The sequence below is a fragment of the Ctenopharyngodon idella genome, chromosome 5, assembly GCF_019924925.1.
Source record: "Ctenopharyngodon idella isolate HZGC_01 chromosome 5, HZGC01, whole genome shotgun sequence".
Classification (NCBI taxonomy): Eukaryota; Metazoa; Chordata; class Actinopteri; order Cypriniformes; family Xenocyprididae; genus Ctenopharyngodon; species Ctenopharyngodon idella.
The window spans coordinates 30,759,866-30,787,811 of NC_067224.1; the positions used below are offsets into that span (position 1 = coordinate 30,759,866).

At 38.7% G+C, this 27,946-nt stretch overlaps 2 protein-coding genes across 7 annotated transcripts; both read right to left on the bottom strand.

Annotated features, from left to right (window-relative positions):
- Nucleotides 1-206: 206 nt before the first annotated feature.
- On the bottom strand, nucleotides 207-13,299 carry coro1cb (coronin, actin binding protein, 1Cb). Of its 4 annotated transcripts, none has more exons than XM_051893249.1 (12): nucleotides 12,223-13,299; nucleotides 10,468-11,568; nucleotides 6,400-6,599; nucleotides 6,141-6,263; nucleotides 5,901-6,030; nucleotides 5,602-5,783; nucleotides 5,400-5,519; nucleotides 5,205-5,309; nucleotides 3,812-3,957; nucleotides 3,005-3,062; nucleotides 2,448-2,690; nucleotides 207-2,358 (listed from the first exon to the last, which is right to left on the bottom strand). In XM_051893249.1, the coding sequence occupies exons 1-12, from the start codon at nucleotides 13,286-13,288 to the stop codon at nucleotides 2,239-2,241; spliced, it is 3,594 nt and encodes a 1,197-aa protein (XP_051749209.1). In that variant the 5' UTR covers nucleotides 13,289-13,299; the 3' UTR covers nucleotides 207-2,238. The 4 variants fall into 4 exon arrangements, with proteins under 4 accessions (XP_051749209.1, XP_051749211.1, XP_051749208.1 ...); XM_051893251.1 differs by lacking the exons at nucleotides 10,468-11,568; nucleotides 12,223-13,299 and adding exons at nucleotides 7,487-7,550; nucleotides 8,503-8,682; XM_051893248.1 differs by having other exon boundaries at nucleotides 10,468-13,299.
- A 3,065-nt stretch (nucleotides 13,300-16,364) lies between these two features.
- ssh1b (slingshot protein phosphatase 1b) lies at nucleotides 16,365-27,742 on the bottom strand. Of its 3 annotated transcripts, none has more exons than XM_051893261.1 (15): nucleotides 27,120-27,742; nucleotides 25,385-25,422; nucleotides 25,175-25,275; nucleotides 24,439-24,503; nucleotides 24,230-24,351; nucleotides 24,054-24,122; nucleotides 23,069-23,134; nucleotides 22,741-22,935; nucleotides 22,470-22,563; nucleotides 22,253-22,381; nucleotides 21,653-21,699; nucleotides 21,395-21,541; nucleotides 21,058-21,258; nucleotides 19,995-20,622; nucleotides 16,365-19,811 (listed from the first exon to the last, which is right to left on the bottom strand). In XM_051893261.1, the coding sequence occupies exons 1-15, from the start codon at nucleotides 27,189-27,191 to the stop codon at nucleotides 18,861-18,863; spliced, it is 2,925 nt and encodes a 974-aa protein (XP_051749221.1). In that variant the 5' UTR covers nucleotides 27,192-27,742; the 3' UTR covers nucleotides 16,365-18,860. The 3 variants fall into 3 exon arrangements, with proteins under 3 accessions (XP_051749221.1, XP_051749222.1, XP_051749223.1); XM_051893262.1 differs by having other exon boundaries at nucleotides 25,175-25,226; nucleotides 27,120-27,740; XM_051893263.1 differs by having other exon boundaries at nucleotides 19,658-19,806; nucleotides 27,120-27,739.
- Nucleotides 27,743-27,946: the final 204 nt, after the last annotated feature.

A 27,946-nucleotide genomic window follows, 5' to 3' on the forward strand; every position in this document is an offset into this window, starting at 1 on the left:
TGAAACAAAACAATGAAGTCCTTTGAAGTAATTTTCACTACAATATTATTAGGAATATTGGGAAATATCTGTTCGATGAATAGGACGATTGATCAGAATCAAGTATTCAAGATAGTCAAACGATAATTCATATTGGTAAACGTAACAGCATTCTGGTTGACATCATTGTCCTACAAACCCCCAAGAAAATGACAGCAAACTTCATGAAGAATTATGAATGAAAGGATTTATTGTAGAGTCAACCTTTTTTTATTTTAGGTGAAGTTTGGAATGCATGCACAAGACTGTTTAGGACACAGATAAGTGCTCAGATTCATGGATGTTGTCCTCCAGCAGTGGTCAACTGAGGAGGTCTGTCTAAAACCAGAAACACACATAGAGGCACCAATACATTTACAGTACATATACATCAGAAGAGCTCGCAGGTAGCCACTGCCTCTTAAAGCCAAGTTCATGTATCAGAGCATGTGTCAGCCCAATATTCGGTAACGAGAAGAATTCAAAAGTGGGGGGAAAGTGGGTAATGACAGCAAAAAATAGCCATTTCCTATTCAAAATAAGTTGATACTATTTCTGTGGGCAAAAACGTCATGCAAAAGGCAAGTGTTAAGCATCCAATGTTTCTGACTTCAAAGCGGTTTATTTCCTGAGGTGCAACAGTAATTTCATAATTACCATTAAGTTACAGCGGTAGGTTTTTGATTTATGATGCGTATGCATGATTAACGCATTTTGAACAATACTTGCAAACAGGTTTAGGTTTATGTTCACATTCATTCTGCAAAATTGTGTTATTGCTTCTGGATATATTGTAACTGATCGTGTTGTATTTTGAAAAACCCTGTTGTTGGATGCTTTATAATCAATTATGATGATCTCAAAGCCAGGCAATGGAGGAGACGACTATGTGCTTAATACTTCAGTGATCATGATCATCACAAGGGACATTATATGGACCGATTTAAAATCCTGAATGTGGAATTTTAATGGTTATGAACATTTCTTAGATTTCACTAAAGGCACCCGCACACTACAAGATAATCGGGCCGATTTTGGCCCTAATTCAATTCTCTTTTGACAATCCTAGCTAAAGTTTTGATTATCTTGATGGTTCTACAGATTATCTTATCAGATTTTCCTGTGGTGTGATCTGTGTTAAGAGTGATTGAATCTGCTCGGAAGAACGTCGGGGCCACATCGATCTCAAATCGTAAATATCCAACATGTATCCAATATTTATGATCAGAAAATATTCATGTCAGGTGGAACGAAACAATACAAAAATCAGAAAGCGAGCTGCCGGAAGCATAACACGACTTCATCCAAGCCTTTTTCCATAATGTTTCTATAAAAAAGCAGTCTAAACTATTATAGCCATTTCTTCTTGCCTGTCGTCTGCCATGTTTGTTTACTCTAAAGTCACGTTTTTCGAGATTTCCCATGTTCACAGTTGGGACTGTGGTTGTTTGTGAATGAAATCTGTTAGTGTATTATGTGCTTTCTTGGTCACATCACAGCACTCCACACACTATAGGAATAAAACTGTTAAATCTATGATTTTTTTTTTTTATCATGTTTGTGGTCTCTCACATTTTGAAAATCTGATTAGATTTTAAAAATCATTTAGTGTGGGCCAGCCTTAAATCATATACCCTTATCATCACCTATGATTACTTTCTGAAGTACCAATGGCCTTTACAATCACACAGTACTGCTTTTTCTGCTTATGTCCCACTTTGAATAGTATGACATTTAAAATTCATGTTTTTCAATAATCCACTATCTACAACTGGGAAAAACATATAAAAGTAGAAATAAAAGGAGAGGTTACTGCATCACCTCAAATTTGGCAGCACAACAAAAAAAGGAAAGAGAAATACTGATGTGTATATACAACAACACTCTGTAACATACTGGTAAATATCAGAATACTCATGGAAACAATGTTACAATAACTAAAAAAAGTAAGAACATTTTTAACAAAATGTAAAACATCAGTTAAAACCAGTGACCACTCTTTGCCACAATTTTGCTTCTGCTATGCGAATGCTTGGGGGAGACTTGACAAAAAGTAAAAGTCCATCTTGGAATGTTGCTTGAAGTTGTCCTTGTGAGAAACACCAAGCGGAATGATCGAGTCAAATTGAAAAATTTTGGCAGTGACTGACCCCCCCTGCCCACCTGAATCTCTCTCTTTCTCTCCATACAGACGCTATGGCTCAGACCACCACCAGTGTCTTAGATTGCCACTTTAGCCACCTGCTCTTCCAGTTTGGCGATTCTCCTGTCCTGCAGCGTGACCAGATCTCTAAGGGACTTGACTTCTCGCAACAGCTCCTCTAACTTCACTTCATTCTTCTGTGAATAAGCAAAATAAAGAAAGAGTGTTTTAGCACCAATTAAACACCAGTTATTAGTCAATGAAGTCAATGAAGCATCATCCTTACTCTGGTTAGCTGAGGAGAGGCAGGTTTCTGAGGAGTTGCTGGCTCCTCCACCTTCTTGGTTGCCTTGTTATCCAGCAAATTTTTCTTGACTACTTTGAGGTCGCGGTTCTTGCCCGGGACATAACCATGTTTTAGCGAGATCAGGATTGGTTCACCATTCTTGCCTTCAAACCACTCCTCAGCCTCTAGCGCCGGGTCTGGACCTGCTGTGTCCGGATAGAGGTCGTCCTGGAAGAGGTCTGACTGCCAAGAACAGAAGAGACAGGAAATACCGTAATGAGTATTTTGGAATGACGTACTCATGCTGTTTGTTTTCTCTGAAAACATTAGCTGCTTTAATGTTAACTGAAATCAAGTGCCTCCCCTTTTCTTCATCAATTAATGACCATTAAATCACAATTTTGATTGGGCTTTGCCAGTAAAACTGAACATCATTTAAAAAAAAAAAAAAAAAAAAAAAACACTTTACAAATTTTGAATAATTGATTTTTTTAGGACTATATATTGAGGATATAGAATGATTACATAAATATCAAACATAATACAGTGAAAAGTACCTTTCTAGGGACGGTCATGATAATTGGCTCACACTTTCTCTCATGAAGTTTATAAAACCTGTGAGAAACAACAGATGTTATTGGTGTTATTATTGGTGTTAACAGCACAGCTGTTTTTATTGGTGTTAAAAGCACAGCAGTGTTAAATGTTTCCACAAAAAATATTGAGCAGCACAACTGTTTTAAACATTGATAATGAGAAATGTTTCTTGAGCAGCAGATCAGCATATTAGAATGATTGGATCATAGGATCATAGGATCATGTGACACTGAACACTGGAGTAATGACAGCTGAAAATTCAGCTTGCCATTGTCACATTAATACATTAGATATTAAATTTTTTTTTTAAAAAGTAGGTAAAATAATAATAATAATAATAATAATAATAATAATAATGATGATAATAAAAAACACAAAATGTACGCCCTTAAGAAAGAATAGATACTAAAACTAATGATCCATACAGTGATCATTAGTTGCCAAATAACATTTCAATGACCTTTTAGAGCCACAGCATGATCAGTGCCACACTGCCATCCCATTAGATTTTATATTCAATGGCAGGCTAATGCCTCCCCCTACTGGAGAAGAAAAATCAAACTAGCAGCAGGAGTAAAGCTAAAAGCATCAATCAAGTCACACCACTGAGAACCATAATCACAACAATGCTGAAGGCTTGAAGTCAGTTTAGTTTCTCTAAAACATTCCAATTCTGATGTGGCCATCAGCACCTCAAACAATTTAGCCTGCCTTTTCCTTTTCAAAAAATAACATTTAAAAGAAATACCTGTGCAAATAGCACATACCTGGCTATCTCACACTTGTTGACATCTAGGCCTCTTTTAGGCATGTATCCCATGCCTCTCTGGGGCTCCTTGCTGGAAAACGTGTTGAGGTAGTGCACATACGGTGCCTCGTCTGTGATCTCGAAGTAACGGATACTGCTGTCACCCTGGACCAGAAAACATGGTTACAGCTTTGCAAAATTTCTCCACAATGTCCTTTTCACAATTTATCTTAAAATATATATCCCAGTATTGATGTTAAGGCAGTGGTCCAAAACAGGGGGCCTCGACAAACTTCTGGGGGGGGCCCAAATGATTTAAATTTAGTTCTATTAAAGCTGCAGTATGTAGATTTTCACCGCTAGAGGTTGCCTATTCAAAACAAAGGCGTAGCTTGATTACCCCGAGTTTGAGCGCGGAATCATGAGAGATGTTGTCTTCACCTCACAGTCAGTGGAAAAGAATCAGGACGGGACTCGGGCAGAAATCATGTTCATGTATGAAGCAAAGCAGGGCGAGTGATGTTGGAGCTGAACGAGGCCGCTGGAGCGATTGCGATTGAGACGAATGCGACACATGCCTCGCGCACAGTGGAGCTTCTTCCGGTCAAGCGTATGAGGTAACACAGCACTGTGTATCATATTAGATACATTTGACTGTGTTGAAAATGATGTTAGACTAGAAGTTAAACAATAAGACTAAATCTTATTGTTTAACTAGAGTTAAACAATAAGACTAAACGTGTTGAGCTATATAACAATCATTTGTTTTCTGTCTATAAATGTAACCAAACAGTTGTTCCCTTGTCTAATAAAACGTAATTTGGTGTTTGGCATCTCTCGTTTCTACAAAATAAAACCAGAAACCTAGGGTAACGCGGATATGACGCCATTGACAGGCGATTCCCGGACACGTCACGTATCCTTGGTTAAAAATCGCGATTTTCTCACAATTTACAAATAGTTGGAAACATTTGGGATATTGTATTTGTAAGTACTCAACTGAACAAAATATATAACACTGGCCAAGTGGTTTTTGGATATTTTGCTGCAAAATCTTACATATTGTGCCTTTAATATAATCTTAATTAAAATGTTAAAAAACACAAAACATAAAGATGTCCAACATTAAACTGACATTATGGTTTTCCTTTTTTTTTTTTTTTTTCCTTTTTTTTTTCTTACAACCAAATTGCCATTGGTACATATCAGCTTAAATAGGAGGGATTTTGACTATTATCTTGGACAAAGTGGAGCCTTGGAATCAAAAAGGTTTAGGAAAAAAACAAAAAAACAAACAAACACACACACACACACGTGCCAAGATGTGTATAATTCATTTCAATCAATATGTTGTAGAGTTAATAAAATATGGCAGAACTCACACTTCCTGGGCCACATGAAAACTTGCTCACCTTTCCACACAGGTAGACCACATTAGTGTCGGGGTCATAGAAGGGAAGCAACACTCCATTGCTGGTGTCCATTTCGTGCACTGATATCGGTTCTTCCATGTTTTTCTAAAAGAGCACAGCAAAATATTTCATAATAGTGCATAAAAATTCTTAATTTTTCAAAAAATTTAGAGAAAATCCATTTGTTTGGCTTACTGGATTCCATAAGGCCAGCTGCCGCTCACTCATACGACTGAAGCCGGTAGTGAAGATGTTTCCATCAGCCAGAAAGATGGCCCTCATGGGCCGGGCCCCCTCATGGGCCTTATCCTTCTCCTGTGATCATCAATGCCAGTAAGACACTCAGAACTGTGAAAATAAAGAGTCCTCAGCTTAATTTTGAGATGTTTTCACTTACCGCAGTGATCTTTCCCTTGCGTGGATCGATAACGCGCACTTTCTTATCCTTGCATGCGGTACAAATGAGGCTGCCGTTGCGACTCCAGCAGACGCTGAAGATCACGTCAGGATGCATGTCCTCTAGGTTGATCAGAGCTTCTCCTGTGCCCACGTTCCAAATAATGATGAGATTATCACATCCTGACAGAGGAGAGAAGACAAAATTGTTTTTTTGATCATTCACCCACAGGTTTTTGATGCTCAAGATAATAAACGCAAGGGTTTTTATGTAGCGCACTTGCTTTTAACATCTCTTACCTGCACTTAGCAGAACATTGCGAGCTGTTGGATGCCACGTCACAATTCCCACCCTCTTGGAGTGACCCTCCAACACCACGACTGGCTCAGAAAGAGCTGAGGTGAGGCCGTTCTCAGGGATTTGCCACACCTTTGAGACAAAATGGGAATATTTGAATAATGATAATTACTCTTTTTGACACTTTTTGGTTTCTGAGCATCCTTTTTATGAGGGGGATGTAGTGAAGGAGCTGAGCATACCATTACTGTACAATCTTCAGAGCCGCTGGCAATGACATGATCATTGTGCGGGCACCAGTCAATGTCCAGCACGGGGCCTGTGTGACCACAAACAGTGGGGTAGGCCTTGTCAATACGACCCGTCTGCAAGACAGGAAGCAGGGACAGAGAGTATGAATTTATGTCTCATCTTGCATAATTCTGACCAACAAAGCCTATTCAAATTGCACATTTCAAAAATGCTGAGTGGACATTTAATTCATATGCGGTTATGGCTTACCTTTTGCAGAGGCAGAACAAGGAAAGCTCCACCCCCACTAGCCTCCACAATAATAGCAACAAATTTGGGGTTTACTGCACAAAAGGCACTGTCCCAGGTAACCCGCGAAACCCTAATGTCATCATAGCACTGGTCATTCTTCACCGCCTGACCAAACACATGACGGAATTTACTCTGTCGTACCACTCGTCTGATCATTTCTGAGAAGACAAGAGAAGAGAAATGTTTTGTTCTTACTTGTAATTATTTTTTATATTTAAAATAATACTTTGTTTAGAAATTCAATGTTTATTATCATTACTACTACCTGACAGTTTATATTTTGCAGTATAACAGTCATAATGGCACACGAATGAAAGGATATTCAATGTTTTTCTTTTGCTTGCAGACTTAATATTGACAGTGTATCATGTTAGAGTAAGATGAGCAGTCAGCTAGAGAGCACTGGGAAATGGTTTTCCATTTCACTCTGTATATGCACTTCTCCATAAAAGACAAGCAGAAAATGCAGTTTTGTGTGTGTGAATTTCATTGAGCCACTGTGTAAAAACTTCTTGTTATGAGAAAGCCAAGCCATGCTCTGATGACAGCTTGTTTAAATTATACACACATATATATTAAAGTTACTTAAAAAATCCTATATTTAATAAACTTTTTTATTAGTACATACTGTAAAAAGTGAATACGGTGTATACGGTGAGTTGTTAGCATAAGAATCTATTTTTTTCCTCAAACTAACCCTTAAAAACTACTTTCGTGGGTGTAACCTTATGTAGTCAGGTTGATTCTATCATATTAAAATATTTTTTTGACTTCATCAGTTATTAATTTACTTGTTATCAAATGAAGCCCACTTGACAAAATTGTTTTATAGTGTCTGAAAGTTCATGCATCATATGTAGACTATAAAAATAAACTATTTCTTAAACAGATATACAATTTGTATTTTTTATTTATCATCCACAATAAAAGTAAGATACAATTCAATATAACCTAATAAAGCCTAATAAAATCCTAATGAGCTGCCAAAATAGATATTTCTTACGATGCTACACACACCAATGATGCTCAAAAAGGATGCACACACCTATGATTCCCAGGAATGCAGTCTAGTTAGCAGATTTTGAGACACGACCAGAGTGCTTATAGTGCTATAAAGGGTATAACAGATAAATTAATTGATATTCATAATTATACATTAACAATCACTGGTTATACGAGTCGCCTGAAGCACTTGCTGAGATGAGCTCGTAGGGCCCTGATTGGTGACGGTGTCCCCCTAAATAATAGCAACTACCATTAATAACAATGATAATAAATAAAGTCGATTTCAAAAAGCTGTGTTTGGGAGAATAAAATGTGGTCATCACAATAAAGCCATGGATGTGTTTTTGGAAATAGGTCAGATGTATGGCGGTGTGAGTGTGTGTTTGCTTTCTAATGGCCGAGCTGCGTTATTGATGATGCTGATGAGCATACCGGCGAAAAAACCCCTCACACCAGCATTTAAATTTCTACTAAAATAACAATTAAGATAAAGAGTGAGAGATAAAACACACATATATATGAGATAAAGATGAGGAGAAATATAAGATATTCGCCAATAGTGCAAGAGTGAGAATGAAAAAACATGACATAATCGATAAATGGGCAGGCTTCTGCTGGTGTGAGAAAATGAGAGCTAATCGCTAACCGAACAAATGAATGAAAAGAGCTGAAAAAGCATCAGTAATGCAGCTTGTTTTGAGCCGAGCGTGTTTTTCGTTGCATGCGCTGGTGAAATGCGACGTGCCCCTTTGGAGTGGAGGCGTGCTATCTAACGTACCCGGCACAGGTCATTATGGTCAACTTTCAATTAATATCTCACTACTTAGTCTTATCTCGCCAAATGCAAGATTATCAAAGGCTAGATATGGCCTCACGTGTCAGAAAATGACGCTAAATGCAGCATTCACTAGCGCAAGTTTTTTCGGTTAGGTACTAGCTGTTTCTAGAGCTTGTTTTAAATCAGTGATGCTTGCTAAAATCGAGCTAGCATTCCAGTAGAGGCTAGTGCAACACTGACCTGCCTTGCATTAATATGAGCAAACGCAAAACGCTTACCTTTATCAGTACTAGGTCTCTCAGAGCGTCAAATTCAAAGCATTAATTTATTTTCTCACAGATTCAGTTTGTGCTGGTGACTGTCTCAGTGAATTGCGGCTAGCCACAATAGCTTCCCTCCTCTCCTTTATTCTGAATGAACGGGAGAAAACGCCCTTGTTCTCCTCTCCCCTCCCCTCCTCCTCATGTCCTCCTACATGGACATCAGTTCTATGTGTGTGAATAAGAAGTAGGCGTACAAATTGTACCGTACTGGCCGACAGGTCACTGTGGTTTAAATGGTAAGGACATCTTATACATAAAAAAACCTTTGAGCATCTCTCCATTGCAAACATTACCTTGCTTTTCCATCTTGTGTATTTAAACACACTGTGCTTGGGAGCTGATAATGTTACAGGAGTAATTATGTTAAGAGTGAAAAAGGATGAAGTCATTCTCACATTGGATTATGTTACAAAGTGCACTGTGCCATAAAATCTAATTTGGAATCTTATTTTTCTGTTTCAGTGTGGTGTAGAGCTTTTTAAACTTTGTGATATTAAGGACCCCCAAATATGATGATCTGAGGGACATATTATATTACATTGTATAATAAAGGAAACATTTTTACACCAATAAATAATTGGCTTGTATATTGTACTAAAGCAAGTGGTTGAAATATAATTTTTTTCCATTAACCATCTACAACCTCAATGCCGGATCAACAGAAAGAAAAGAAAATTCCAAACAACGTTACGGTGCAACCGTGTATATACACTGCCCGGTCCAAAAAAAAAGTCACTGTTTGGATTTTAATCGGCAAATACATAAGAATCTATGAATGGATCATTATTACAGTGATTATTATGTTTCTAGCATGTTATATGTTTGGCAACGGTTCTTTTAACCCTTAAAGATTGAGTGTGTAGCTTTTCATTTCTTAAACAACCATGTAGGAAGACACATCATGGCCATATTCCAGGATGACAATGTCAAGATTCACCAGGGTTAAAATTGTGAAAAAATGGTTCAGAGAGCAGGAAGAATCATTTTCACACATGAATTGGCACATCTGAGTCCAGACCTTAATTTCATTGAAAGTCTTTGGGATGTGCTGGAGATACAAGATCTTGACCAAAAATTGATGCACCTCTTGATGGAAATAACATCACAACATTTATTTCCATCAAGAGGTGCATAATTTTTTGGTCAAGATCTTGTATTGACAAAGCAAGAGGTGAGCACTCTGTAAAGTCTACTCCAGCACATCCCAAAGACTTACATTGAGGTTAAGGCCAGTGCCAATTCATGTGTGAAAATGATTCTTCATGCTCCCTCCCAACAATTCTTTCACAATTTGAGCCTGATGAATCTTGACATTGTCATCTTGGGATATGGCCATGATACATCTTAATACATGGTTGTTTAAGAAATGAAAAGCTACACACGCCATCTTTTAGGGTTAAAAGAACCGTTGCCAAACATATAACATGCTAGAAAAATAATAATCACTGTAATAATGATCCATCCAGACTCTTAAGTATTTGCCTATTAAAATCCAAACAGCGACTTTTTTTTTGACCGGGCAGTGTATTTCTTATTGGCTGTTCATGTTGTTGCAAATAATCATAGGTATGGTCTCATCCTCTTGTAGAAGTGTAGTGCATTTAATGGATTGCTGTTATAGTCTAATGTTAGATTATACACCAAGTACTGTGATGCTACAGTAATGATATCAGGTATTGTTATAAATGGTATCATTTGTATGTATATCTACAGCAGGGTTTACATATGCTACTAAGTACTAGTCAAGAAAATCCTCACAAAAATGTCCATAATACATGCCATAATAATGCATTTTCACCTGACAGACAGCTTAGATAACTGTGCATATGTCTTACTTAAAACTGAAATTTGATCAAGATTCTCTATAACCCTGTCAGCTTTATACTGTATGAAAACTAGGAATTCAATCAGCTGTCTTACCTTTCTTTGGTGAGGATCTTCTTTCCATTTTATGGGGAGATGTTTGTACATCAAAGGCTGTCTTCATTTGCGATACTTTTAGAGTCTGGCTTCCCACAGCCACATCTGGCCTGGCTTCCATTATGTTTGTCCTGCTGTGATGTATCACTTTCTCCTGGATTTTGTTGCTGTCTCTAATGAGTTCGGAGACAGGCCTATATCTGGACACTTCGTTTTCATCTGAAGCGGAGGAATCACTGCTTGGAATTCTACAGGCGGCGTGAGGATATCTGGTTGGGACTGCAGTGGGTTTAGAGTCTTCATCCTCAATGTCCATCATGTAGCTTTCAGAGTCACGTCTACCATATTTCAAAGGATGTTCCACATTTTCCACATTAGAGTCTTTGCTTGCTTGGATCTTCTCTGTGTCTGTTTTAGCAAATGGATTTTGAGGCTTCTTTGGCACAGGTGGTGGTGGGCCCTTTATTTTTGCTTTTTTTTTCAATAATGGTCTCAGCTGAGACATATCCATTTCTTTTAGTTCTCTATCATCGACAGTTTCTATCAAGTTATCGCAGTCAGGTGCAACAATTTCATCGTATGGGGCTAAATAATATCTTGGAATATCAGCAGCTTCAGGCTCTATGGACATGCACATGCAGGATGGGGACTCGATATAAGGCAACATATCAAGAGATGATGCATGTGTATTAAAATCCTCAGCGGACTGCAGTGCTGCCTGCCTTCTGTCCATTTTAATGTTTTTGAGCAGCAGGTCCAAATATTCGCTCGGCTCGTCTATGGAATGAGGAGCAGATTTCTTGCGGCCAATGGCTTTTTTAAAGGGATTCTTTGGTTTCTTTGGAACAGGTGGTGGTGGTCCTTTGATTTTGGCCTTTTTTTCTGTCTGAGCATCTGTGGGTAAGACGTCAGGGATCATGCTCTGTATTTCAGCGTGAGGAACGTACATATGAGAGATGTCAGATGACTTCCTCGCCTCCTGATCAGGAAATGTATGAATCTGAAGTGGTGGTGTGATCACAGCCGTGAAATAGAGAGGCTCTTTTTCCCGTTGCAAAGAAGCCTTCTGTGTGACTCTCGCAGTGACACCGCCATCAAAATCTGAGCGAGAAAAAGAGTTAAAATGGTTAACGATAATTTGATCTAAAGGTTTACTGCTGGAAAGAATCTCTTTGACCTCTGTTTCTGCACCATCCAGCCTGTAGATCTTTGGATCACATACTCTTTTGTCCAGATGCACTTCTTGAATTTTACCTTTTTCTCCTGATAATTTAACTAAAGGTGAAGTATTGCGTCTTCCATTAAGATGACCATCACAATCTTTCCTGCTGTCTGTGAATTTTGACTGAACGGCTTTTTGATAAACAGATTTACTGTCTCTTTTCACACATGGTGAATCTGCTCCCCACACTCCCTTTTTGGCTGGGTGAGGTGCATTGCTAACAGGGACTTTTTTAGCACTGGATTCAGTTAAACTCTCAGATGACATGACTGCTGAGTGCTTTTCCATGACAGTGAATGCCCCCTTGTCATCATTTTTCTTCTCAGTGTGAAACAAAGTTTTTCTTTGGCTTAAATCTGGATGGAATGTGCTTAATGCCTTTTGTTCAGAGTCCTCCTCAATCCTTAACAGAACTAGAGCTGTGTCTGTATTTGTGGGTTCAGTAACACTCTCAGAGTCAGAGTCGAATGTTGTCACTCTAGATTTTAATAAACAAAGTTCATCGAAGGGAGTATGCAAGATTTTGTTCTTACCTTCAGTTTTACCCCATGCAGGATCTTTAGTCTCTTCTTTTCCCAAAAATGGTGTATGGAAAGTTGGGTTTCTTTGGTCTTTTCTGAAGTTTTCTTTGGGTGTTGCTGCAAAATTTGTCTGTGAGGCATCATAAGGTTCTTTTAAAATACATGTTGACATATCTGGACTGATATTTTTGTCCTTCTGTAAATTATCCTGCTTATTTGCACTCCGAAGCCACGGGCGACTTGAATGTGAATGGAGTCCAGTGATTGACGGACACGTAGTCACAGTCTCCATCTCCAATCTGTCCGGATCAGGAATTTCTTTGTGTTGAACAGTTCCAGCACTTTCTTTGCAAACTTTGTCACAACTTTTCCTAATTTTAGCACTACTTAGGGTCTGAACTTCATCTTTATCTTTACTCTTTGAAACTCTTATTTCCTGGAATGGCTGTCTTTCAAGTAAATTAGCATTCTCCGATTCCAAAGAGAATTTCCTCTTTATTTCAACATCACCACTCATCTTTGTCATTGCCTCTTTCTCTAACATCGAATTGTGTCTGTCCACCAACGTTCGTTTCTCATTCTTCTCAACGCTCACGGCATCATCTGTTGAGTCCCCTTGACAAGAACCTTCTAACATGTTTGGCGTATCCTTGAGGTGAGTTTTGTTAGTCATTCCTTCTGTTTTGTCTGGTTGTTGCTGGTCCACAGCAGTAGATATATCTGTGGCTGTTGCGTCGCTTGTGACTGTTTTGAATTCTGAGGCACATGGACCTCCTGCCAGGCTCAGTTGAGGATTTGGTGTCCTGACATTCTGTGAAACATCCGTGTCATGACTCTTACTGATCTTTTTTCCTCCCTGGTTGAAAGAGGGCTCAGTGTTGTTGTCATTAGGTCTTGTTAGTTCCTGACCAGGACAGGGCTCTAGTATGGAGGTGTCCAAGTGAACAAAATTCTGGTCTGTTTCTTCTTGGCAGTTGGAATGTGCTTCCTCCTCACTGTGGTTTAAGATCTCATAGTCACTAACGACACTGCTTAGGACGTCTTCTTTTCCTAGCTCCTTGACTGGTTTCTGTCCCATCACCCCTGTGAAGAACACATATCACCACCCATGAGTTTATGAACAGACCGTATATCTTTATCTGTAATGATTCCCCTCCCATCTCAAGCTCTCTCTTGTTCCTCTCACATCACTCCTTTCTGGAATGTTGCAATGCCTAAAATTAAATGACTCTCAATTTGGCCACTGAGTCACAGAACCAAAATGGGAACCGGACAACTGGCAGAGTAGATCAGTTACCAGGTGCGAAGGTCACATTAGACATGAAAGGGGAAAACCCACAGACTCCAAACATATCCCATTGGTCTTGACAAGAAAACTTCTATGTTTCCATCTAAGTTGTGAAATTAGTTTATTTTAACACATTACAATTAAAATGAATTACAAATAAATATAATTATTAAAGGATTAGTTCACCCAAAAATGACATTTCTGTCATTAATTACTCACCCTCATGTCGTTCCAAACCCATAAGATCTTCGTTCATCTTCGGAACACAAATTAAGATATTTTTGATGAAATACAAGAGGTATCTGAACTACATATAGGCAGCAATGTTATTGCACCTTTCAAGGCCAATAGTCCATGTGACTACAGTGGTTCAACCTTAATGTTATGAAGTGATGAGAATACGTTTTGTGCGCAAAAACAAAACAAAAATAACGACTTTATTCACCAATTTCTTCTCTTCCCTGTCATTCTCCTACGCTGTTTATGTTGTAAACACAGTGCAGCGCTTCTGGGTTCTACGTCAGAATGCCGACTCAGTATTGGCCGACGCTGTACACGTGAGCAGCACGATACATGAGTGTGATGCTGACGCAGGAGCTGGCCAATAATGAGCCGGCGTTCTGACGTAGAACCTGGTAGTGCTGCTCTGTTTCTACAACGTAAACTGCGCATGTGGGTGAGTATTAATGACAGAAATGTCATTTTTGGGTGAATTAACCATTTAACCTTCTGAAATTGACCTTTGGAAACTTCCATTGCCCAGCCTGAGTGGTTTGAGAGTAAGAAGTATCCCATAATACTCAGCTTACTGTAGTGTCACAATGTGTCTCGTGGGAAGAATAGTTTAAAATAGCCTTCCAAATATAAGCATATGATAAGGTGTAAGGTCCTTTGTCCTCTGCCCTCATGCTGCTATCAAAACAAAAAAAGCACAATGTTTTACTTAAAGGGTTAGTTCACCCAAAAATGAAAATTCTGTCATTTATTACTCACGCTCATGCCGTTCCAGACCGGTAAGACCTTCGTTAATCTTCGGAACGCAAATTGAGATATTTCTGTTTAAATCCGATGGCTCCGTGAGGCCTACATAGGGAGCAATGACATTTCCTCTCTCAAGATCCATTAATGTACTAAAAACATATTTAAATCAGTTCATGTGACTACAGTGGTTCAATATTAATATTATAAAGCGACGAGAATATTTTTGGTGCGCCAAAAAAAAACAAAATAACGAATTATTTAGTGATGGCCGATTTCAAAACACTGCTTCAGGAAGCTTCGGAGCGTAATGAATCAGCGTGTCGAATCCGCAGTTCGGAGCGCCAAAGTCACGTGATTTCAGCAGTTTGGCGGTTTGACACGCGATCCGAATCATGATTCGACACGCTGATTCATTACGCTCCGAATCTTCCTGAAGCAGTGTTTTGAAATCGGCCATCACTTATTTTGTTTTTTTTGGCGCACCAAAAATATTCTCGTCGCTTTATAATATTAATATTGAACCACTGTACTCACATGAACTGATTTAAATATGTTTTTCGTAGTTTTCGTAACTAACCCTTTAAACAAAACAAATGAAGATAATGTCAAAAAGTATATTAAATAGATTCGTCATTAGCATATTTTGAGGTACACGACACAGCTTATGAATGTGGATTTGTCTATATAAACATGAATAAATATGGCTCTACATTATCAGGAAATGTCATCTCATTTGTGTCTCTCAGCATGATGGGATATTTTAAGGGTCCAGTGCTCTGAGTTGACTCTTTACTCTGTCTGAGAATGTCAGCTGTAGAGGTAAACGCTCTGCTGGATGAATGGCAAACTTATAATATGCTTATGTCATTGCACAGGCACTGCGCAGGTTATTTTAAGGTTGATGGCCTCAGCTTGCAATATTCTAAGCAGCTGGCAAGGGCCATCCATAAAACCAGACTCTCTCCGTTTAGCTTCATCACCCTACCCAAAACAGTTTGTGAATGAATTTGCAGGTTGAGCACAATGTTTAATGCTCAAGTAATGTCAACACACAATTTTATGTACAGCAACAGAAAACATGTAAGAGAAAAAAAATTGTTTCATGTGACTTTTGAGCAGATGGGTAAATTATATTTGAGCTTTAAGGCACTTGGAATTGCTCACACGTTATTCAAATGACAAATATCAGTAACAATTGTTCTTATTATCTATGTAAAACAATGAACTAAATGTAGTCAAATATGTCTTACGGTTCAATGAATACAGAGATGAATGTTGTATTTTTAAAAAGTCTGTTTATAGTGTTCCACATTTTAAATTTTTCATTGTAAGTATTTTTCAAGATGTCTTTTAAAAATAAATCTCCCCCAGACAAGTAATACACAAATACATTTACATTTATATGTATGTCTGCCCAGAGAGATTTACATAGCTGAAATCGCATTAATACAGATATAACATAAGCAATAGAAATTGAAGCTGACAATCTCACCGTGTTCATGTATTCCTAATGAAGGCGAAAAGTCCTCACCAATGATCCAGAAACGTCTTTGGATTGCACTTAATACAGTAATGTTAGTCTGTTTAACTGACTCCAGCCTCAGTCTCTGGGCTGCTCCAGTATCTGGTCTTGTGATGTCGAAATCACATTTGCCTAATTCAATAAGAGTTCCTTCTGTGAAGCACTCCCTCAAAGGTCAGACAAAGCAACACTTTTTCTTCATTAATGTGTCATTTACTTTACTGTTATTTTGTAGAAAATTTCCTCATACTAAGAAGTGATTTATTATGTGCAGCACATATTCATTTATTTTAATAATTATCAACATTTTTCTCTCCTCTCTCCTTATGAGCAACTCAAGGCTATAAATAAATGCAACACTGGTCCATTTCTGATGCAGACAATAAACAATTTATTTCTATAATTAACTGTACATTACATTATAAAACATAGTGCAACACAACTTAAAATGGTCAAAATGAAGTACAGTATCTGATGTGTGTTCCAAGTCACTTTTAAGAGCTGTTAAGTTAGGGCTAAAGGCAATCTTACAGTTTCTCCAGTTGATTTTATTGTTGGCTTAGTGTGTTCAAACATGTCAAAACATGACAATAAATAAATGACTTTGGTCTTTTCGATTCAAATATGAAATGTAGTATCAAAATGAAAAGACAAACAGATCAAAAAATAAGCCACAAATATGTTGTTCAAAATAAACATTGCTCTATAAAGACTGCAACCAGGTGAAGACAAAACCTCTGTGAAACAAGCGGTTTTTACCAAAGAACCGTTTGATTGCAAATGGCAACAGGTAAGGCACTTGCATGTCTGAAGAAACAAAATGTCTAGTACTCAAATCAGCAGCAGCTGGGAGGAGCCATGAGCGGAAAGCAAAACTACAACTTTACTCTTTTTGGGAGGCCATCTTTTTTGGCAATCGTAATAATTTTGATTTGCAGAAATACCTCCCCAAACCTATACAGTTTGTAATGGGAATGAATGGGGGGGGGGGGGGGGGGGGGGATAAATAAAAAGACAAATTTTTTTTATTTACAAAAGCAATATGAAACATGTCTCACAGTTTTTAAAATAAAAGTCAGAACATAGTTTCATACAGCAGTGACTTAGTCCATGTGGATCATATGGGAAAAAAACTTTCACTCAAATCTCACTCAAGGTGCTTTTCTTTCACATCTGATTTCCATTCTTCTAAATGAAAAGTAGTTACTTTTCTTATTATTGTATAAATAAAAATCATTCTCTTCAAATTCTTGCTTACACTTATTGCACAGGCCACTTTGCATATTTTTTTTTTTTTTTTCCAAAAAGAAAAAAGAAAAACAAAAAAGCTTAATAGACAACATAAAGACCAATAACATATTGGTAACAATAATTATTAAATATACATATATATATATATATATATATATATGAAAAAAATAATTAAGGTCAAGTTTAACCAATACTTTCAAACTTACTAGCTGTCCCAGAGCACTAATCAAACTTTGTGTTCTTTTACACATATGATAGTAATGTCCCTATCATGGTAGTAAGTCCCAATGGCCACAATATCATAAGATAACACACTGCTCGTACCTGTTAATACTTAACGTACATGTCTGTCATTATCAGATGCCATGATGTCATTTTGTATAGGAGACACTTTAAAAGGACCTTTTAAAGGACGATAGTGACACATTTGAACATCCTCTGATCAACTTGAAGACTGTATTGTACTAATGTGTTGCTGCTAAAGCCTTTTTGCACATCACAGGCTACAATTTGTACAATAAACAGCTTAAGCTAAATTACATAACAGGAGCTATGCTCTAGTAGCACATTTTGGATGTAGTTGATCTGATAAACACCAGCTGAGAAGTAAATTAGAGAATTGTAAGACAAATAGCCAACCACATTCATGTTGCATTTTTCTCTGGAAATAGACAATAATTATGTGGCTTTGTTGATGTCATTTTTGAAAAATGGCAACATTTAAGGATTCAAGTAACTATCAGGTTGGAATGACACAGTGACAATCAAAAATTTCAGACTAAACTTTAGTCTGAAATTACTTTTGTTGTGTGACGTTTTGATGAAAATTTCTTAGAACTATACGGCTCTTGAAGGCAAAACTGAACAACAAAGTCGCCACTAAAATATGAATTCTTATGGGCTCAAATTTTGATCATGTTTTAATAAAGCCATAGCTAAAATGGTCATGTATCAGTATCTACATCTGGAAATTTCTATTATCATTATAAATAACACAAAGTCTGATTAGATATTCCATAACATTGTTCTAATTTTTACATTTATGTGCACTTTGATGGTTTGTGACTATCTAAATCAGATAAACTGCCTCTTTTTCTCACTGAATCATCTCAACTACATGATTGGTTTATCTGCAATAGCACATAAATTTGCTGGTGAATTGTTGTTAGTAATAATATCCATCAAAGGGCATTAAAATGGGCTTTAAAAGTTAAAATAATTATAAATTATGGATATCAAACAAATATTTGAATAAAATCATTGCTAATTTAACCAGGTCTTGATTATGCCACCTATAGATGGGCCACATGTATAGTAAAACCGTAACAGGTTGGGCTTCCTTTAGCAAGACAAAGAAATGCGATATCAACAAAGCCATTAATAAAGGTCCAAGCCAGAGCATGCTTTAATATATATATCTTAGTTAAAGCACAGACAGACACATGAAGAACGCAGTGCAGTTATGTAAAGGGCTGCTGGAAGGATGTCCAAGCCTGGCCTGATTGTTCTCATGAGGTGTCTTGCAGCATCAGCCTGCATGGTTGCTTTCAATGGCTGTAGGACTAGAGCAGTCCCATTCACTGAGAAAGCAGTTCTGACATCTTTGAGTCAGCTTTTCAAACTCTGCAACACAGTCGGAGTTAAAGAGAGCTTGGGAGAGCAAGAGGTTTCCAAGCAAAGAGAAGGCTCTTGCTCCTCATAGTCAATTGAGACTGTGGCGGAAAGCGTAAGGTCCTCTGTGGAGATGGCCAAGTCATCTAGCTTGGCCAGCGAATTAGACCTTTTAAGTTGGGAGGACATGGTCAGTCCGGCGAGCCGCACACGGGTCTCAATCTCTTGAGCTCGCTGACGTACCAAGCCCGGCTGGCCTCTCCGAATTCTCTGAAGACTGTCGCTGCTGGAGCTGCGCGTCAGGGACGAGCCCGGTGCAAGCATTTGCTGGAATTCACTGGAGCCAGGGTGCAAGTTGGGAACATTCTCCTCATCCACTTCCATGTCCTCCATGGCAGTGTCCTCTACACTCAGGTCCATCTGTTCCGACTGAGGACCGGACACTTGCTCCAGTCTATGGTGCACCAGCTGTGTCTCCAGGTGGACCCCCTGACTGAGCTCCGCCATAGGCCTCTCACCACCCAAACTGAGCCTCAGGAGAGTGAGCTCTGTCATAGGACTGCTGGAGCTCCCCTTGCTCCCCTCGTCCTCCCCCTCCATTTTGTCCTCAGTCTCCAAGGAATAACGCAAATCCTGAGGAAGGTCTTCGCAGCTTGGTTGCTTGAGGTAAGTGTCCAAGTTGGCCCGACTGGAGCAACGAATGCACTGGCAGTGCCCGCTGCTCATGTGATGCCGAGGGGCAGGAGGAGGCACCTTATTGGCGGAGGCGGGACTGAATTTGTGTCCTCCGGGGGCCTGGATGGAGATACTGGGAAGGCCAGCATGACGTGGCAGGTTAAGGCGATGGGTGCGACGTTCGCAGCGGCGGCCGCTGGGCAGGCGCAGGCAGTCTCGGCACGACTGATATGAGGGCTTCACTTTGTAGGGGTTTCCAATGCTAGCACTGTCCTAAACCGATGAATACACACAGGCAGGGAGAATGCATGGTTAGGTTTTTTAAAGGTGTAAGAGTACGGGATGCTTTAGAGAAAGTAAAGCGTTTAGGATGGATTCACAGAAAAGAGCTCTTTGAGCTATAAGCTTGCATACAAGCCAGGAGAGCTGCCGCTACAGCTAAGACGTCATACTCACGTCAAAGCCAGAAGGGCAGCTGCGTTTCCCGGCCAGCCTGTTGCTGTTGTTGGCGTTCTCGTTGTTAAAGCGGTTCGAGTTAGCCAGGCTCCCGTCTTCCCTCTGCATCTCCTCACCACGAGCTAAGGCAGCCATCTCCGCCTCCTCCTTTTGTGCTTCCTCCTCATCCTCCTCCTCCACCGTGCTGAACTCCAGCCGCAAGCGCATGTCCTCCAAGGGCTCCAGTCGGCCGCAGGTCTGGGCTGCTGTACCCTCCCCAGGAAGGGCTAAGTGAGCCATGGGAAAACCCTCATCGTCCAACAACGCATCCCTCTCCACGTCCTCAATCTCAATAAAGACTCGTTCCATGCCTAACAGTGGAGGACCTCGAACTGGCGTGGAGGGTTCACTGTCCAGAGCAGTGTCTGAGAGTCGCCGGAAGTAGTAGTTGTAGTTGAGATGGTCTGTCGGCTCTTCTCCGCAGCAGGGGGAAGCACTCGCTCCTCCGTGGCCCCAAGCCGTCTCCTCCTGATCGGGGTGCAGCGACGAAAATTGAGGAGTCTGGTCACCACTGGCAGCTGAAGCCTGAAGGCCCTCCAGCGAATACTCATCACTGTCTGGTTGCCAGAGTTTGTTGTGTCTCTGCTTGCTACAATGACAGAAAACAAAGGTAGCAGTCACATCTTGATAGTGCGAAAAGAGAAAATACAATCAAAGAAGGTTTGGTCCTTTTATTACATGTTTGAAAGCCTATGTGGTCACCAGCAACTGTTCAGTTTAGGATGTTTGTGTCCTCACCAGGCTACTTAACTAACAAGTCTTTGCTGTTCAGTCAGCTTTGACCAGAAAGACCGTGCTGGTTGACTGGCTTCGCCAGCACCAAACCATCATAAACCAGCATGGAAATTTATGCTGTTCTAAAGCTGGTCTTTTTCACATTATTCACATTGACATTGACAATAATTAAAAAGTAAGATGCTCTGAATAAAATGTGTATGCTAAATGAATAAATGTAAATGCAAATGCAACAATGAATTTATGATGTTAAAAAGAACAGGTTTCTCATTATCTTGACTTTTCCCACCTGGCATCTAAAATCCCCTCGTACTCAGCCAGTTGTTTCATAAATGCTGGATTGGGTTGTGCTATATTCCTCTTCTGTTTGACAAAACTGTACGCCTTTTCAAGTGACCATCCAAACTCCTTCATAGCATAAGCAATGACGGTGGATGCTGAGCGACTCACTCCCATCTTGCAATGTACTAGGCATTTAGAGTTGTTTTTCCTATATGAAAGATATACAGGCATCAAAGTCAAAAAAGCTTTTGCCAAAAAATATGGGTCCTTTATTGAGTGAAACAGCATACGACAGGAACAATAACTCTTTTCAAATATCTTTCTAACCATGAAAAGTAACTCACTTGGCTCTAACTATGAAGTTGTAGGTTTCGTTCCAGTGCGCCAGCAGGTCTGTAGTCTCATCATCATAAACACGGATGTTACAATAACAAAAGGTACCAGGGAAAAAGTTGTCAATCTCTCTTGTGACATTGAGGATATACCCCACCCTGCATAAAAATAAACTGACATTAGACTGTATACTGCAGACTTGTGTTAAATACACAATGTACTGTAATCTTAAGTAGACGCACAGTAGGTCGATATATATCAGCACTAACCCAGAGTCTTGAAGCTCCTCCAAGTTGGATGCGTTCCATTCTGAGCCCTGAAATTAATGAGATGTACGACAACAATAGATTTATTAGCTTCTAGAGTCTTAAAGCTCCTGTCGATAACCATGTAATTTTATTGTAAACTTAATAGGTTCTTGTTTTCAGTAGATGCAAAGGAGAATGATCAAGTTTTGAGCATGGGTTCAACAATTTTGATTTCGGTGTAAATACATACTGCATTTAAATGAAGAAATTTTAAAATAATTTTTAAAAAATTAAGTAAAAAAATGAAATTAAATAAAAATAGTTAATCAGCCTTTTTGTTATTGATAGTTAATCTTATCTGCAGGCTCTTGTGTATGTTTGTTTGCATAGTGTAAACTCTTATCTATATCTGTAATGTTTTTTTTCAATAACCAGAATGGTTAACAATTAATTTGAAATTCTGATTTTTTTTTTTTTTAAATCCAGAATTGTTTGAGAAAGTAGTCCTATAGTCCTACCGCAAAGTCCTATCAGTAAACTAGCAGTATGCACTCTGCTTTTTAGGCAAGCGAATATCTTAAGCAAACAAGAATGGCAGAGAAATCTTGGAGGAAGCTTTACCAGGTACAGATGATCAAATATGAGCGTAGCCTTGTCCATCTGGCCGAGGATAAGCAGCATCTCATTGTCAATAAACTCTTTATACTCCCTCAGGTTGCAGCTCATATGTTGTTCCAGCTCATTTCGGATCTACAGAAGTGAAAGGATTTAATTTAATGCTCCTTCCATGGCTGATTCATTTATGTAAACCATGACATAAAAACCTCATTACATATACCTCCTTAGAAGTAATATTTTCCAGGTCCTGAAACATCATTATGTTTCGGAGTTTGGCTTTGATCATACACTCTGTTCTCTCTCTCTCCGTTGGCCTGTTTATGACATGAAAAGCAATGTTAATACATGCAAATTAATAAAGATTTTAGTCACATATCAGAGTATTAAAACTTATTTTACTATAATCAGTTTATCAATCTGTTGTTGCATTTATGTAGCATTGGAGATTTATTAAAGTACTTTTTTTTTTTATCCAAAGACATATAACTCACTGATCAGAAAACATGACTGGGGAGTCAGGCCGGGTGGTCTCTAGATCAGTCATGGCATTCCACTCATTGATACAGCTCTGCTCTGAGGAGATGCAGCTCTCATAATAGCCGGCCCACGTAAGGGCCATCCCTCCAGGGAAATAGTTGTATCTGCGGGACACCTCACATGCTTTGTGCAACACCTGGAGGGCAGACCTGCAATATACAATAAGTCAAACATAATCATATCCTGAAGTGTGTGAGAACACGTTATTAAAATGTCAACTCAAAATAAAAAAACATGTTATAAACAGTAATAGTTTGTATATTTAACTTTGAGCCAACGTACCACATGGCTTGGACTGACACGGGCTTGAAAACATGCAGTCTTCCTGCTGTGCTCACACTGAAACCTCTGGGAGAAGAGATAGAGGAGTAAATTAAAATCAGGCACGTAAATTATGGCATCATTTGTGATTATATAGAAATGCATAAGCAGGCAGCAGGATGATGCTGCTTTCCCAGGTTGGTTAGAGGAACAGTTTTACACCACAAACCAGTGGAAAATTCTTTTTGCTTATTGCATTTGCCAATAGCCCCCAGGTCACGTGCACAAAGACCATAAACATGTTATTTCATACTGAACCTGTAGAGGTCATTCTCTGTAAACATAACTTATAACATGATTTAACTGACCAAACATATACAGTCTTTATTTCAATGTGTATGGTATGTGTGAACGATCAATTGAGTTTAAAAAAAAATATTTAAAACTAAAAAAACTAAAAAAGTTTGTTCCATACTCCTTAAAAAGATACACTTAAACACAGGAGTTTTTAAGTCACAATGAAACATAAATAGTGACATCTTTTCTTCCATATTGTGATGTACACCTGAGTGAAACAGATTATTGAAAAAGAAAGACGGGGAGGGGATTTATGAGGACGAAATGATTGAGAAGTCTGGCATATGTCACTACAGAGACATTTTGATTAAAAATGACTAGCTCAAAAAAAGTAGATAAAAACAAGAAAAAGGAAACATGCGAGGATGAATCGTTCACAATAAAATCAATAACATGCATTTAAAAGATAGATAGGGTCAATTTCAATTTCATGCTGATGTGAGGTTGGAAAAATAATAAAAACAACTAACGTTATAAGTGAAAAAATAATAAATAATAAATTTAAAAATATATATTATATGTTCCTTAAAGAAAATTAACACCAGCATACTTTTTGTCAATCCTATTTTACTGGCCAAATAATTGAACCACTGGGACAAGACACCCAGCCTGAACCTTTGCCTTACAGAAAGTGAACTAGGATATTTACCCATCTCCATCCAAGTGAATCTTGGTATCACTCCAAAGTGGAAGAGTCATCCCAATAGAGCAACTTTTACTACAACAAACAAACAAACGAACATTTGTGTCAACCAATAAGTGTGGTTATGAATAAAAATGCAGTGAATGCATAAAGGCTGTTAGTTAGCACAACCAGGTTCTTACCTGTCCTTATCTGTGAAATCCATTCCAAGTAGTATGTTTTCTTCAGTGTCTTGACGCCCATTTGTGTAGACAACCACCATGTACCGCACATGGTCTGTCCATCCACTTTCTAACCTAACAACCTGTTGATAGACAGTGTACATTGGTTTATGAACATTGAGATCAGTAGCCATTCCTACATTGTACTAGATACAGTGTATGTCACTTACTAATTTAATTCTATCCTCAGAACGGAGGGTGTTTATCATTACTTGTAGGTGCTGTGGTAGATCACCTTAAACAACAACAACAACAAAAAGATCAATTAAAAGAAAAAACTCAGATAACATATAATGTAATAATCTTATGCACAATAAACCACATTTTTTTTCATCAACAATAATACCAAAATGTAAAAGAATAAGTTAATGGAAATATGTCACATCCACCTTTACTGTTGTAGTTCAAGGCCATAACCATCATAGACATTGAGGGGGGCAAGTACCCAAAAATTGGTCAAATTGACCATGCACTCCATTACGCACCGCTCTGTTTCTTGTTACAATGCAAAAAGTTTTAAAAGTTAAATTTTAGGGCTGGTCTGCCTCCGTGGTCTAACAGCACTCATCAATTTCCAAAATGATTGAGACAGCCAATCAAATCAAAGAAAGCAGCTTTTACTGTTCACAGAAACTGAACGTGAATTTCACCGCGATGCTTCAGTTGTAAAAAAAAAAAGTGTGAGGTAAGATGTAAGTAGCTAAACATTTAATATTTGACAACTGTTTTACAACAGAAATGTGAAATGTAACATCCAGAGATGCAAGATATTTGTCAAATATCTCCATTTTGAATTGAAAAATTAATTTCTTTAAATAAGACGACCCTCCTCCACCCCAACAAAAATTGGTCAACCCCCAATGTTTAAGACATTGCTCAGTTACTTACGGCCTTATTGTGGTTTACCTGCATTTTTATGATGGGTGGGTGTTCTGGGCCCTTGTGCACTGCTCCCTTGCTGTAAAAACAGAGCTGCCCCTTTTACCATGAAGAAACTTTCACTCAGGCTGAAATAGGCCACACATATAATTATGAACACACTCCAAAATAAAGATTAATTATAGTTGTAGTTAAAGGAAGAATGGATTAAATAAGATGAATAAAAATAGCACTGACCTTAGGTTTGCTTTTCGATCATCATCACTGCCTAAATCCTGACAAAAAAAAACAGCAGAAGTGGAATTATAAATAGAAAATACACAGAAAATACACCACATGAAATAACTTTTTATTATTCTGAATGTCTCTCATCATGGTTTACAGACAAAAAAGCCATAAAAAAACTATTAAAAGCCTGTCTAATTGGATGGATCCAGAAAGCACTAAACTGAAGACTTAAAATAGCATGCAGAAATTCAATCAGACGTTTTATGCTTAAGCAAAACACAAACACTTGCGATAGACACATTAAAAGGGAAAGCCTAAGGGATAGACATTACTGTGGGCTTATGCTATAGTAAGATAGCTCATTAGTGGGCTGTCTCTAAGAAGCGTGAACAGCAAAATCTTGGGGGGAGACATGACAATATTCTGGGTCCCATGATTGGTCACCAGGCAGAGTATCTATTCAATGACATCATTGCAGTGAGTGTACTGGGAGTAGTGAGAGGAAGACTCGGCTCTTTCGAACAGTTCGTTTCAAATAACCGACTCAAAAAACGATTCAGTCATTCTATTAGGTCATAGCGTTATTGCGTCATCACGTGATCCCTGACAAGCAAGCACATATCGCTGTTTATTTTTTTTTTTTCTATCAGGTTTTATTAATAAGGCTGTTTATTTAAATGGCAGGTGGAACCATGATTTAGCAAACAGTGTCATTTAGAACCTATATATAATTTGAATGCACATTAAACAATACTAAAACTCATTTACATCTCTGAAAAAGGTTCTTCCATGCATTTAAATAAAGTATTATCTATTTAAACCCACTCCATACCTGTGCTGATAATAAAACCCTCATAAAGTCGTAAACATTCTAGTGTGTTTTATTTCTAACATTTCTACAGTTCGGTAAATAAAGTAAGGTAACTTTTCACTATATCATTAAAACTCAAATGCACTTAGTATAAGATTACTCTCAGTTCATTATCAATCGCACATGCCCGAATAAAGAAGGATCTCAGTTCAATGAGCCGTTGACTCGAAAACCATTCAGACCAGTTTCGTAATTTTAAATTGTTCAGTCTGATTCGTGAATGAATCGCTTACGCAGGTTTTCTGAATCAGTTCATCAGATTCATTAAAAGATCCGACTCCATGAGCGATTCGTTCACAAACGAGGCAAACGCTCAGTTGGTAAGTATCATCAAATATTACTATGCTAAGAAAGTGCTCTAAAGCATATTTGTGGTATGGCTGAACTGACCTATTGCGTTAAACAAGGCAGCCAGTTTATTACCACTTTAATCCCCAACACAAATTAGATTACGTTATTGAATGTAGGGTAAGATAAACATTGAAATTATAATTGCACCGTGCCGCCTACGGAAAAGGAAAATAATTAGCAGATATTTTAACCACTTACACAAATATATTTTACTATTTCAACAATATAACCAAAATTCAGTACTGGTATGCTTTGTTTTGTTTGGGCAAGTCAAGTTAATCCCCATCATCACGCGCGCTCTCATATACAGTGCCTGAAAACACCGCCTCGCTAATGTCAAAACTTAACCATGCGCTCATCGACACAGCAGGTTGAACTCGGTGACTTCTTGTAGTATCACATTTGCACATCATTAGAAAGGAAAAATGATCCCCGAGCAAAAGGCCTGGCTAACAGTAGCTGTTTAAGCGCTATTTACACATGCATCCCCGGCATTTCCTCTGCCGGTCAGCCTCCACTCACCTCCCCCGCGTTGGTGCTGGCTGAGGATGCGGCGCTGGGTGTTGGGGAGCGCTGCAGAGTCACCAGAGCCATGGCTGCGCTGCAAAGCGTTCAGGGAAACCTCACAGGCGTTCCGGTCCGAATAGGACACGCCGAGATACACTGTTTTGCGCCCGCCAGTGACGGGGTTAATGCATTCAGAGGCGCATTAAATCTATTTAGCGGAGCGATAAACCCATCATCGGCTTTGTCATCCAACTCAGCGATTCTACAAATTCTCATTCACGCCAACGATGCCAATAAACGGTTTGTGCTCTATCTTCGCGGCTGGACCGTTGATTTAGTGGCCAGACATAATGGACCTTGTTTCGGGACCGCCGTCCGTGGTTGGTGTAGTTCTGTGATCGTCTGTGTTAGATATGGGCTTCTGGGCCAACCGCGTGAAGGTGACTTGCACTTCTCCCTGACAACAGTGCATCCTATGCAGACTCAACACCCAATCATCCACATACTACTAGAGCCCTCATGATGTAGACTATCTCAAAACTAACGTAATGCTTGATCGCTAGATTTTTCCTTCCTCTTTATGACGAAGAGAAATTTGTATGGTTCAGCAGCCAAAAGTGAGGCTAAACCGTGTGTGTGTGTGTTTGAAATGCAAATTAAACCTTCTGGTTATAATTATAAATATTATACTAATAAAAAAATGAGTTTTGTCTTTTATATTGCATCTCTGTTAACTAGTCCTCTTGATGAAATGTTGACATGATGTTAAATTTAGCAGATTTACAAATTATTTCCAATTAACGTGAGCATATTCTATTGTAGGCTACTCGTTCTACAGTTTT

Excerpts from the sequence above, each read along its gene's own strand:
- coro1cb (XM_051893248.1), bottom strand. The coding sequence starts at position 13,288 with ATGGGACAGAAACCAGTCAAGGAGCTAGGAAAAGAAGACGTCCTAAGC. Across the intron at positions 5,520-5,601 it reads GCAAGGGAAAGATCACTGCG|GAGAAGGATAAGGCCCATGA; the intron begins GTAAGTGAAAAC and ends TGATGATCACAG. Across the intron at positions 5,310-5,399 it reads AGCTGGCCTTATGGAATCCA|AAAAACATGGAAGAACCGAT; the intron begins GTAAGCCAAACA and ends GTGCTCTTTTAG.
- ssh1b (XM_051893261.1), bottom strand. The coding sequence starts at position 27,191 with ATGGCTCTGGTGACTCTGCAGCGCTCCCCAACACCCAGCGCCGCATCC. Across the intron at positions 25,276-25,384 it reads GATCGAAAAGCAAACCTAAG|CCTGAGTGAAAGTTTCTTCA; the intron begins GTCAGTGCTATT and ends GGCCTATTTCAG. Across the intron at positions 23,135-24,053 it reads ATTCACTTGGATGGAGATGG|AGGTTTCAGTGTGAGCACAG; the intron begins GTAAATATCCTA and ends CTCTTCTCCCAG.